The 13,224-nt window shown below is 35.6% G+C and overlaps 2 protein-coding genes across 2 annotated transcripts in view; one reads left to right on the top strand and one right to left on the bottom strand.

Moving 5' to 3' along the window:
- LOC120782506 (hypoxia-inducible factor prolyl hydroxylase) overlaps positions 1-13,224 on the top strand; it is a 103,394-nt gene that overhangs the window by 20,905 nt on the left and 69,265 nt on the right. The gene's annotated exons all lie outside the window — the stretch shown is intronic.
- Positions 2,656-8,356, bottom strand: LOC120782508 (bicaudal D-related protein homolog; the record flags this gene model as incomplete). Its single annotated transcript, XM_040114816.1, has 7 exons — positions 2,656-3,009; positions 3,892-4,146; positions 4,203-4,468; positions 4,530-4,707; positions 4,767-4,832; positions 6,492-6,680; positions 7,988-8,356. Coding segments are annotated over 7 exons (1,479 nt in total), but the record flags the coding sequence as incomplete, so codon positions are not given.

Genomic DNA, 13,224 nt, shown 5'->3' with positions numbered 1-13,224 from the left:
CAAAACACATAATTTCACGCAGGACAACGGCTGCGGGGTCAGCTGGTAATAAATAAAAACATTATGTACATATATTACAGGAATATGGAAAATGTTTTGTTGCACTCATAGTCATATGACTTGATTTTCATTGTCTTCCTTGTTTTCTCTCGCATTATTTGTTTGAAACAACAATATATGCAAACAAATTGTCATGCATGTTGTTGCATTTGCTGCTCTCTGTGCTTACATGAATTGATTTGCTCGTTGATAACAGAACATTGCAGTGTTATGTTAAACGAACGAATGACTTGAAACACGCTGTAAGTCGACTTGAGCAGCAGTTTATTATATATGTATGTACATACATACGTCCATTGGTAAAAAAATAACATTCGCGAAAAAAAGTTAGGATGAAAGAATAGCAAAGCAATTGGGAGAATGTGACAGGATGTGGAGAACTTTTTACGGTCTACTCGTCGCTAAGCATTTGTCATTATATAACTGAAAAAAAAAAAACAAAAAACGTATGGTTCCAAGTGTTATATGTAGCTGCAAATAAGAAACGGTTGTGTGTGTGTAATATTCATCTGTTTTTGGATTTCACGAAAAAATTACCATTGCTCTTATGTACCTAAAAAAAACAATGCTGTATTACTATTATGGACAATGCATTCAGATGTATCAGTTAGGGAAGTTACCATAAATTATTATAATAAATATTCGAGGCGACCAATGGCTGTGTTCTTCAACATGCTAAACATTTCTTCACTGTAATCATATCTAATTTATTATGAAAATCATAAAATGATAGCCAGAAAAACTAAAAAACACCGTCAGTTTTTGCGTAAATTGAGTGAAGGACTGACTGCAATTCATATAGCAACGCATAGTGAACCTTCAATTGATTTCCATAGAGAGTGTTTTGGGCGATGCAGTAGGAGCAGTTATCCCAAATCTTGGTTCAGTGATTCAACTAGATACAACTGGAAGGGAGAGAGTTGCCAGTAAAAAGATGACGAAAATGGAACTCAACAACCAATTTGTGATGAACTTTCAATAATAAAATTGGATCAAAACTCCTCTTAGCCCCATAAACCTAATGAAATGATTTTCGAACTTCCTCACTTTATATCGCATATGTATGTACATATATCGGTCAATACGTGAGTTATCTTAATATAATTTAGAGAGCGTGTTTTTTTTTATAACGGTGCATATTTGTAGTTAGAATGGACAAATTTGTGCGAAAACTCGCCTTAGACCCGATATAACTATCGGACCTTATGCACCTGAAGGTACTAGCCTGGCTTTAAGCCAACGTAAGGTAAAATGTGCGGTTATACCTGAACTAAGCTCTTCCTTACTTGTTTATTTTAAGAAACATGCATTCGGAAATTAATTCCTTCTAATCATTTGGGCATATTTAACTCTCTTCCTGTCTATATCGATTAGTTTTGGGTCGATTGGTGAACAAAGGTATTAAACACCTCAAAACGTTAATAAAAACTAGAGGTCTTTAGTTTTTCTATTTATTTGAAATCATAAGATTTATTTATTTAATTAGATATACAATTGTGTTAATTAATTTTACAGTACACAAATCTAAAGTAAAGTGTTTGCACAATTTTATTTGCTTTTCAAACAAGATTTCTGCTGTGACTTAAAATTTTGATTCATTGTCAGCGTTAAGGCAAGTATGTGAAATTAAAGCTTAATATTTCCTTCCTTAATTCTTCGTCTATTTTTTTATTTCACAGTTTTTATTATTTTAAGTAGCTTGCATTTTAAACACTTGGTGAAATGTCTTTACTTACATCAATTTTATTGTTGTTTCACAAAACTATTGCGCCAATGCTAACAACAACAACAATTTATCAAACGATGAACTAATCAATCACATCACCAAACGCGCTGAACCAACGGTAAAAGTGACTACATAATGCACTTAAGAGACTTACAATTAATATACGATACATCAATATATAGGTATATATGTATGTATGTACGATGTAATATATTTAATATAATTCTTTACATTTCTGCTAAAACATATAATTTTAAAATGAATTTATTAATTTATGTATACATATATATTTTTTTAATTTTTATTAATACGTACGCAAGTGTGGTGTGTTAGTGCACTACTAACTGTATAGCGTGGTGAAAAAACAAACAATAAGAGAGACGACAATTTTAAGTTTAGCTATTCATGACCAGAATAGAGCGATATGTGTCTTTTGGGCGAACGAGTGGCACGCACTTCGTCCATACGCATCCCTATGTTGAAAGGTATTTGCGCATGCGCACGAATGAAGCGCGCTTGTTGCTACTATTGTACAATTTGGAATTGCTTGTTTTCTCTTTTTGAATTTTGCAGCTTAAAACTAGCGGATATTTATATAATATATACTTTTTTTTATAAAATAAAATAGTAAAATATGTTTAATGTCTTTTTGCTGATTTTTTTAGTTTTTGAGTTTCTACTTTTAACAATTAAAGTTAGTAAAGCGCATGTGAAACGCAGCGGTTCCCAACAAAACTATATGTTCACACAAAATCAGCGTCTAACGTTAGTTTAAGTAAATATATTAATAAGTGTATATGTTTTTAATTTTTTTTGTTAATTTTTTTCTGATTTTTTGTTTGTGTCATTACACTAGCAAAATGTATATAAAAATGCAATCAATATTATTTTCATGTTACAACATACATACATATATTGTAAATATGTTTGTGTCTATATTTTGCTATGTAATAAACTTGTATATTGTATAAATATTAAAAAGTAATCATAAAAAATTATATTCATAAAAATAAGACTTTTACATTAGTATAATTATAGTAGCGTAGAGTTTCCATAGTGTGCTCAGTTTACCGTTGAAATAAGCTCCAGAATTTGTAGCTGGACACACGTTTTGCCAGCGCGGACGCGGCGCTTGTATTTGTACTGGCAGCGGCAGGTGCCACCTTGCGGTTGTTGATTAGCTTCGAACGCATTTGCTCCTGCAGTAACTCTTGCATATCCATCTACGAAGGAAAATAGAGTTTTTATAAGTTTTAATTGTTTGTAAACGAAGAATGAAGTCTTAATTTTCGAACATTGCTTTCTAGCTCTCTGCTAACTACGGTCTTACTTCCAAGAATTTTCCCCCCAAATGTTATTATCCACTAACGCTTCTTCGTCTTACTTGTTTCTTAAAAAGTGCCAATTTTTATGTATAAAAACCTGTTAGTAACCCTTGTAGACTAGTTCTTATTTACCGAATTTTAAAATTGATCCCATGCTAGGTACAAGGCTTTCTTTCAATTTCAAGTATGTATGTATATTGCTAAATGTGATTTTTTAAACGCAAATTAGTGCTCGAATCCGCTTAGGACAGAATGATTGGATAGGCAGAAGACTAAAGTTGTATGGACTTCATTCCGCACATTAACCGCAACATGTTTAAAAATCTCAAAGCCATCTTTGGACAATAGAGGCATAATGTTTCCTTTATGAATACCTCAATCGTTTGGTATTACTACCATTCTCGACTCTCGCAAAGTTCGTGCTCTGATGCTTTTGTGGAAGTTTACTGAGAGTAACTAGAAACACTAGCTTGATCAGCGAGAAACAATTATATATACGATTAAGTTCCAAGTTTTAAACCGTTTTCAAACGGTTTTGGATTTTTTTAGATTTTTTACTGCTCGGTAAAGAAGTTTACTATTTTATACTCCTCGTTTGAATTCATTCATTTGAACGTTTCTACCAGCAAGGTTTTAAAAAATTTCCTGTGGTAGGTGTGATTCAGAATATTTTAATATACAAGGTCATTCATAATGAAAAATCAGGTAACAAAGGATTGTTTTCAATTAAGAAATTGAACTTCCCCATAGTTTTTCGTGGTTTTAATGTCGTCTATTTACCTGCCACTGTTCCAGCTGTTGTGACAACTCAACCTTCTGCTGTATGGACTCAAGCAATTGGCTGTTGGCCTGCATTAAGTCTACGCGCGTCTTAGCCAAATCGATTTCGGCTTTTGTGCGTCGCTCATTCGCTGCATCGCGCTCGTTTTGTGCTTTAGCGAGCATTTCATCGCGATCGCTATTGTCAATAAGATCACCACGTGCTTGATCGCGCTCCTCCTTCACGTTCTGCAGCTCCACATCGGTGACGGTGAGCTGTCCGGAGGGAAATGTGTAAGAATGTTCAAGAAATTATTGAGAAATATGCTTACTTTCGATTCCAGCTCCTGAATTAAGTGATGACTGCGTTTGATTTCGTCCTCCTGCTCCAGCACGAGATTGCGCGTCTGATCGAGCATCTTTCTGAAGTTGCCGGCATCCAAATTGAGCAGCAAGCGTGTTAGCTCATCGGACATGGCTGATAGCATGCCGGGACGAAATTCAATAGCCTCCGTGTGACTGCCACCTTCGGTGCGGCTTGAAGATGAAATCGTATTGTCCATGGATTCCAAGTCTAACGATATGTCCGAATTTAAGCCTAGAATGGGAGAGTTTTATTGTAGTCAAATTTATATGTTTATAATTTGGGTTAACCATACCTGAGTCGTCATCATGGCCAATTTTCAACGAGTCCACAAGTGACTTCAGCTGTATGTAGACAGAGCGCGCTTCAATGCAAATTTGACTCGGCTTGCCATCTGAGAAACTGGAGTCATCTTCATCGCATTCCATTTCGAATTGCAACGATTTCTTGCCATGTGCACTGGAATTGGCATCCTGTAATCGTTGAGGAGTGTCATAATGATTTCAATTGTATTGGATGCAAGCAAACTTACCGCTCCCAAACGCTCGCTGAGCACATTATTTTCACGCTGAGATCTCTCAAGTGCTTGCAGTGTTGTCTATAATTAAAAAATATTTATCGATGTGTATATTTGAGTCAATATTGATTCGTAAAGAGATATGTACATATATAGGGCAATGATGAAACATTTTTGGGTTTTTTAGCAAAAAAAACCTGATAACAAGCATAACATTTTCTGTTGAAATGAGAAAATTAATTTAATATAAAGTGATAAGAATTATTTACGATTCGAACAATTAAGAAATTTCTAAAAATGTGTACTATTTCGTAAATCTAAGGAAAATTAAGACGAAATATCTCCTGTCATCAAACAAACAGTCGTCGCGCTCGCGACTTGGCACTCACGTCACTGTTGACAGTCATAACTTTGAAGTTGTAGATAATTTCGCCTATCTTGGAACCAGCGTAAACACCACCAATAATGTCAACCTAGAAATCCAACGCAGAATAACTCTTGCCAACAGGTGTTACTTCGGACTGAGTCGTCAATTGAGAACCAAACTCTATAAGTCACTCATAATTCCCGTCCTGCTATATGGTGCAGAGTCTTGGACGATGTCAACAACGGATGAGTAGACGTTGCGAGTTTTCGAGAGAAAAGTTCTGCGAAAGATTTATGGCCCTTTGCGCGTTAGCCACGGCGAATATCGCATTCGATGGAACAATGACCTGTACGCGATATATGACGACATTGACATAGTTCAGCGAATTAAAAGACAGCGGCTACGTTGGCCAGGTCATGTTGTCCGGATGGACGAAAACACGCCAGCTCTGAAAGCATTCGACGCAGTACCCGCCGGGGGAAGCAGAGGAAGAGGAAGACCTCCACTCCGTTGGAAGGACCAAGTGGAGAAGGATCTGACTTCGCTGGGAATATCCAAATGGCGCCACGCAGCGAAAAGAAGAAACGACTGGCGCGCTGTTGTTAACTCGGCTATAATCGCGTAAGCGGTGTCTACGCCAATTACGTATAAGAAGAAGGAAAATGAAGAAAAAACGTTGACTTCGGTTATACCGACACAAAATGTTCCTTACAAGAATTTTATTCCGATGGTTCAGTTTATATGGCAACTATATGCTAAGAAAAGTCTAATATTGGCCGATATATGCATTATAAAGTCACCTGGAAGTTCGAAAATCTTTATATTAGGTATATGGGGGTTAAGGGAAGTATTGACCCGATTCAACTTATTTTTAATAAACGGTTATACCATTATCAGGAAATGATTCTCTTTGAGTTTCAATAGTATATCTCGCACATTGGCCGATATTTTCGGACAAGAGTCAACTATAGATACTGGGGTCTACATATTCAGTACCTAGGGGTTAGATTTGAAAAATTTTTGCTAATTTTAAAGGAATTATTAGTGCAAAGTCTTTTCCCGTTATATTAATTGCTTCTTGATTTGTGCACTGGAAAGTGAAAGAATCAAATAGAATTTAAAATTGTGCTATATGGAAAGTAGGTGTGGTTCTTGTAAAAAGAATGTCACGTACTATAATTAGTCTGAATCGGTTGGTCGGATCTCGAGGTATGTAAAAGATACTTATGGTCTACCAATTATTTAAAGGTCAAATAATTAACAATCTGTGCAGATATTACTTCTAATTAAAAAAAAAAGATCTTTCGATAAAAAATAGTATAATATTTTGACAGGTACAAACCACAATAAATAAAATTGTCTTCAGTTATTACCTCCAGTTTTGTTTCCTGCTCTCGTGCATGTCTCTCAAGCATGTGTATTCTGTCAGAAGCCTCTTCTAATGCGGACGTAAGCGACTCCTTTTCATCCTGTGCGTGCTGCAAACGTTTCTCAAGATCATGGCGTTTTTCTGTAGTGAGGTTCAACTCGGTTTTTATGGATTCCAGACTGTGCACGTGCTCCTGAAAGTGGAACAGAAATGTGTTTGGGTTTATTATTAGAAATATTTTGGCAACAATTGAATAATAATAATTGTTGAAACTAAAAACTGTAGAACTTAAAACTGCACTTTCCTAGCTTTGTCTAGCTCACAGTTACCCTATGCTTTGTTTGTAACAAATACTTTTATTTCTCCAAATTTTCAAAAATGGTATTTAAAAATTCCAATTCGGGCAAAAATTCCTGCAAATTATGTCAAAAGTGTACAAGATATAGGTCGAAAATGGGTTTTTTCTATGGCTTTTAATAGGATGTCTTGTAAATTTACTGTCAATTTCCTCAAAAACCGTATTGTGAGAATTTTGGAACTTCAGAATTTGCGTGGCTTCTAGTTCCTAAATTTTATATACTTAATATCAAAGATATTTTGTAAAAATTCACTTTTGTTCGAACCACCTCATGAAAATTGTAGGTAGGTAGATAAAGGGGGGCGGCAGAACATCCTTGGCCCCGGGCGCCCGAAGTTGTAGCTACGCCACTGATGAAGGGAGTTGCTAGCTGGCGATAAGATGGTTTTCTGCAGATGAATGTGGCGCAAGGTTTCATTTGAGCTAACAAAATCGTATGAGCTTTCACATAAAAGAAAGCTGTGAAAGTAGAGGAATGTGACTGCTAAGTTTTACACAATTTTAGCTTTGTAGTTTGATGATATTGATATCATTCGCGTCGATAGTTCTGCACGACGCAGTGCCCACCGGAGGAAGCAGAGGAAGAGGAAGACTTCCACTCCGTTGGAAAGACCAGGTAGAGAAAGACCTTACTACACTTGGAATATCCAATTGGCGCCAAACAGCGAAAAGGAAGAACGATTGGCGTGCTGTTGTTAACTCGGCTATAACCGTATGCGGTATCTACGCCAATAAAAAAGAAGATATCGTATTTCGTTTTTGAGAGGCTAGACGTAATACTCGTACTCTCTATACACATCTATAACTGGCGTTTAATATATAATTCTGTGGAATTGTGGATTAACATAAATAAAAGGCCTTATAAGGTTGAACAAGGATTTTAGTGGTAGATGTGCTTTGTTAGAAGAAATATTTTAATGTATAAAAACGGCAAGGAATTAAAATTTGGTGGCATACGTTTTTGAGCTTGTCTTAATCAGAATTTGAAGCTAATGGCCACTGAGAGGCATTTTCGCTTTTTATGAAGTCAGCTATGTTTGTATGGACACATTTTTTACGAAGTAAGTATCAAATCTGTGACCTTTTCTTGTTCATAAAACTGTTGTCTTATTCTATATATTGAATTACTCGTCGTCGCTTACCTGCAAGCTGGTGTTCCTGTAATTGTACTGATCCTTAAGTTCCTGTATCTGCGACATTAATTTCAGTTCGGTGGCGTGCGCTTCCTGTATTTGCTCAGTGAGGCGCGTGTTCTGATGTGTCAGCTCATCGATTAGTATAGTCTTCTCCTTTTCCGCCTGCCGTATTGCATTCTCCTGTGCCTGTAATTTATCTCTGAGTTCGTTAAGATCAGATTGCAGCTCGAGAACGCGCTGGTCGCTCTCCTCTTCGGCAATGGCGAGCTTTTGACGCAAAACATGTTTTTCTTGTTCCAATTTCTGAAGAAAAATAAAAAAGAAGAAACGAAATTTATATAAGAGATGCTGTGATTTTGTTTTTGCAATATTCAATAAATTATAAAATATGCAAGTATGTTAATAAATGAGTCATTGACAAGTGTGTCATTTCGCTGTCATTCGAACGTAGTGAGGCAATGCCCCAAACGACGAGATGTGACTGTACGAGATGTGTCATGAGATTTGCGTTGCCTCAGACGCAGAGTTACAGCTGGAGGCTTACACTTATTTATTATGCTCGCATAGAAAAATATGTGTATATGGATAGGTTTATAAATATGTAATTTGAAAGTATTTTCCAGTGTTACGAACTTCACTTAAAACATTCGGCCATGTCGCCACCACCTCCTTGCGGCGTGCGGCGTACAAAGCTTTTCTTTAACTCAAGTAATTTGAGTAAAAGTTCAGCAGTCTAACCATAGGCTAACTATAGTTAGCGACTAAAGAAAAATATGTTTATGTTCACTCGTATTTTTCATTTAATAACTTGCACTTGTTCATCTGCCGCACAAGGTTACCAACGCCATCAGCAGCACACATTTAATTATAAACAACTTGAAAAGCAACTGCGATTTTATCACATACACACATACCTGCATACATACATATGTATATTAATTTATTTTTTGTCATGACACGATATGAGAATATTTGCATTTTTAATTCCATATATTACATAAATAAGTATATAATAAGTACATAAGTATTTGCACAGTATGGCAGCGCCAACGAATTTTCGTGCACAAATAAGCGCGGCTTCAAACAGCTGAGCGGATATTCGTTTAAAAACGGAAATCTTCATGTTTTGACGCTTTGCAAAATATATTGATAAATTAGGCACATACATACCATGTATACGTGAAAGTTTTTTAGGTTTAATAATAAGTTTTTTTCGGCGCGGTGAAAGATAAAGAGTAATTTTTCGGAAATATTTTGCATCGGAAATAGAAAATCTATTAATTATTTCCTCTGAATTAGAATAGCTAAGGTTAAGTTTTGTTGCTGATGCCCACAACCGGTCAACCATCATAACCTTCTTCGAACTTTGTTTTGACTCTTCTTGCAAGGTCATCGGTTGTGAACTTTCGTGAAACTCCACTACGGCCATGCACCCATACAAATATATATATCTATTGATAATGAAGTCAAATATTCCTTAACGATTGCCGCTTTGCTGTGGAAGTGAGTGCTCACTTCTGTGATGGAGGCTGAAGTCAGTACATCTGCTTCTAACAGGTGATCAAATCAGAGGTATTTCTTTCAATAGCCTTGTTTTGACAGATCACGCGTGAGTCGTATCAAGCTTTCATCTTATTTTTGTGCAGTATTGTTTGGCAATTGATCATAGTAAGACTTACAGGTACGCCTGAACAAAGTTTACAAATCGTTCAACTTTATTATGAAAATTCAATTTCTGTAAAGAATGTGTTTCGCGCGCTTCGGTAATCTTATGATCAATAAATCGGCCTACTGAGCGTACTGATTCATTATTAGATAATATTCGACCGAATAGACGACGGACGTTCAGCACAAGTGAATAAAATATATCAGCTTAAGCTGAGAGTGTGGACGAAGACCATGGAGAGTCGATTCGGCGCCATTTGCAGCAACTCGGACTGATGTAGGGAACGATTTGGCGCTGATCGATATCGCTTGAAAAACGGTTTGGTGCGATTTCTGAGCCGTTGGAACCATCGGCTCATATTTCTTGAAAACTGATGCCGGTGAGAACGTAACCGTCAATGACGACAGTTATCGGGCATTCTAACCGACTATTTGATGGCTGAAATTGAAGCTCGTGATTTCGGCGACATTTGGTATCTACAAGACGGCGCCAGTTCCCACAAATCGCATCAATCAGGGGGTTATAGAGATAATTTCAAAGCTTTGGGTGGCTCGATTAGCCACTAGGATCGTATGATATCACACCGTTAGTCTGAAGTATAACCGGACAATCCCGCTCCGATTCAGGCCTTGAGGCGAAATATCACGCGTACCATCTGCCAGTGATCAACCGAAATGCTCGAACGAGTCATCGAAAATTTAACTCAACGGATGGACATGAGATAATCTTCAAAAAAAAATTGTTCCTTCGAACGATAATAAACATTCTCCATTAAATTTGAAGTTTCTTTGTTTTTCTTTAAAAAATTACGGAAATGCGAAATGGATAACCCTTTATTTTATTGGCATAAAGCTCTGCTTTAACGAAGAAGACTTATTTTTTGGAACTATGTTTTTTTTTTGAAGAATTCTAAATTCAAATCCATACAATAATTAAAGTTGTCTAATTCGAAGTTGTTTCCTATTTAAATCTCTGCTTTTTCTTGCACAATCACTTATATTTCGTTCAAGTCTCTTCCACTGTGCTGGAGTAAATAAAGTAACTTTGTTCATGTCATAGCGAAAACAAAAGAAATGCTTAGAAACGGATTTTAGCTTTAAGCCATGAGTGAAGCATTGTTTCCAACCAACCGCTGAACAACTGGCGAAATATACATACATACGTAAAGGTATGGCAAAAATACAAAAGCTGGCGAAGGCGAAAGCAAATTCATTTTAACACAATGCGAAACCAAACAACAAGCGCATCCTCAATTGTGTGGACTGACGTTTGTGCCTACTATCATAGGTCTTGAGCATTTCATCAACGTTGAAGACCTTTTACTTTGTATGCAATGATATTTGTATGAACTCACATTTAAAAAAAAAAAATTTTGATTTTGTACAATAATATCTAATATTGAAACATTGTTTCAAAATTAACTGTTTTTTAATCCCTAAGATATACATACATAGTATAGGTATAGAAAAAAATCAGACTTATCTGGAGAAAAAAAATTTTGGAAGTATCTCTAATTTTCATAAAAAGTACCAGGGGAAAGTTATCACAATGAGAAATTTTTTTACTCACTAGCTCTGTTGTGCTGGTGGGGGGATTTATCTTTCAAATAATATAAAAAGTGGATAATAACTCAACTAAATCAATTAAAGAAGTTGTTGCTGTTTATCCGAACATAGAACGAGTTACGAAATCGGTTCCTTTATAAGAAATCATAGGTTATCGAGAAGCGATATGTTCTATAAGTTTACTTTGTCGGTAAAATTGGGTCTTCTTGCAAGGTCGACAAAAATTTTAGAAGTCTATAAAAAATGTTTCAACACATTAAAATTTCGAAACCTTCTACTATGCTGAAAAGTTTAGAAAAACGAACTCAGGCAAGCGCGTGAAAACAGACCATAAAACAATTTCAAAGCATTGAAAGAAAAATTCCATATAAAGAAACTTTATAAAAGTATAGATGAGAACTGAAAAGATTTAGTGAGCTTAAAGCTTAAGTTGTCCTTTGACGTAATTCCTTACGGTAATGTTGCGATTTTAGTTTGAAAGCTGAACACTGAAGAGTGATAATCGATCTACTCGGTCACCCAAGCAAATTTATTCTTGTCTGACTAGACTCCACTCAACAGCAATAAACTATTTCAAAATTGTGCTACAAAAATAACATTTATTTATGCAAAAATTAAATTTATTAATCATTTCTGCTGTATTTTGATTTCAAATGAGAAGATCTACAAAACCAGTTAATGAAATGTTTGCCAATACAATTAAAACTTGTTTTCTGAAATGAAAAAATGCAATAAAAAAGCCAAAACCTGTTTGAATGTCGCTAAAAATTGAAAGCAAGTTCCCATTTGAAAATTATTTTTAAATCTAAGCTTAGTGAACACTGCAGGATTACCTGGGATTATATCATCACATTAAGAATATTGTGGTCGCAAACTGTTGAAGCTTCGGCTACACGCTGATAATTATACTCTTGCAACATGTTGCTACAGAGTATAATTGTTTTGTTCACCTTGGGGTTGTATGTATCAGCTCACACGAAAGTGAGATAGTATCTGGTTATATACATACATACATATAAATGAGAGGTCTTCATATGAGCCAGTGCAAAAATTGGAAGATGGGCGTAACACTGCCTACTTTTAGGTAAAATCATATATCTCAGGGTCCACTCGACGGCTTTCATCCGAAATCGGTACGTAACACTCTTCTAATCTTTTTCTGACAATGGTATGTCTGTGTATCAGAAATGGGTTGAATCGTGTTAATACAGGTACTTCCCTTAACTCGCATATACCTAACACAACGATCTTCGAATTTCCAGGTGACTTTATACCGCATATATCGGCCAACATGTGAGTTATCTCAATGAAAATGAGGGAGCGTGTTTAACTGATAGCAGTAAATTCCCCATATAACAAACATAACAAACCCGGATGACTACTTTAATGAAATTCAGGAGCATTTTACTAGTATGTGGCATATTCACAGAGATGATACGAGGATGAATACTACCCCCAACTACCATATATTACATATGTACAATGACTTTGGTTTTTCTAACAAACCTTTTGTCGAATATATAGTACATATACATACATATGTATATAATTGTTTGGATTTTGCACCTTAAGGCATTTCTCTGGCTTTGATTCTTGCAAGTTGGAAGAGTATAAAATATTCGGTTACACCCGAAGTTGGCTCTTCCTTTCTTGTCCAACTTTAAAATAAATTTAAAACTATTGTCACTGCGTTCATTTTCAGTTTGATTTTTAGTCAACTCGTGAGTTCAGCTCTTGAATATTAATGACTAATTTAAAATGCGCTCATATATCCAACATTATAGTACATATGTTGTACATACTGTGAGTAGTTATGAATGGTCTAATAGTTGACATGACACATTCACCTTCCAAACATAGTTAATGGAATAGGTAGTTGATGGATATAAAGATATATAAACTCTCAAAAAACTCAATAAAGAAATATATAAATAATAATAACAAGATATGAAGGTATACTTGTATATATGTACATACGCATGTATATGTATATACTATAAACATACTTATGT

Source organism: Bactrocera tryoni, chromosome 1 (genome assembly GCF_016617805.1).
Source record: "Bactrocera tryoni isolate S06 chromosome 1, CSIRO_BtryS06_freeze2, whole genome shotgun sequence".
NCBI classification, from domain to species: Eukaryota; Metazoa; Arthropoda; class Insecta; order Diptera; family Tephritidae; genus Bactrocera; species Bactrocera tryoni.
The sequence above is the reverse complement of the archived record's forward strand: the minus strand, read 5'-3'. Positions and strand labels throughout refer to the sequence as shown.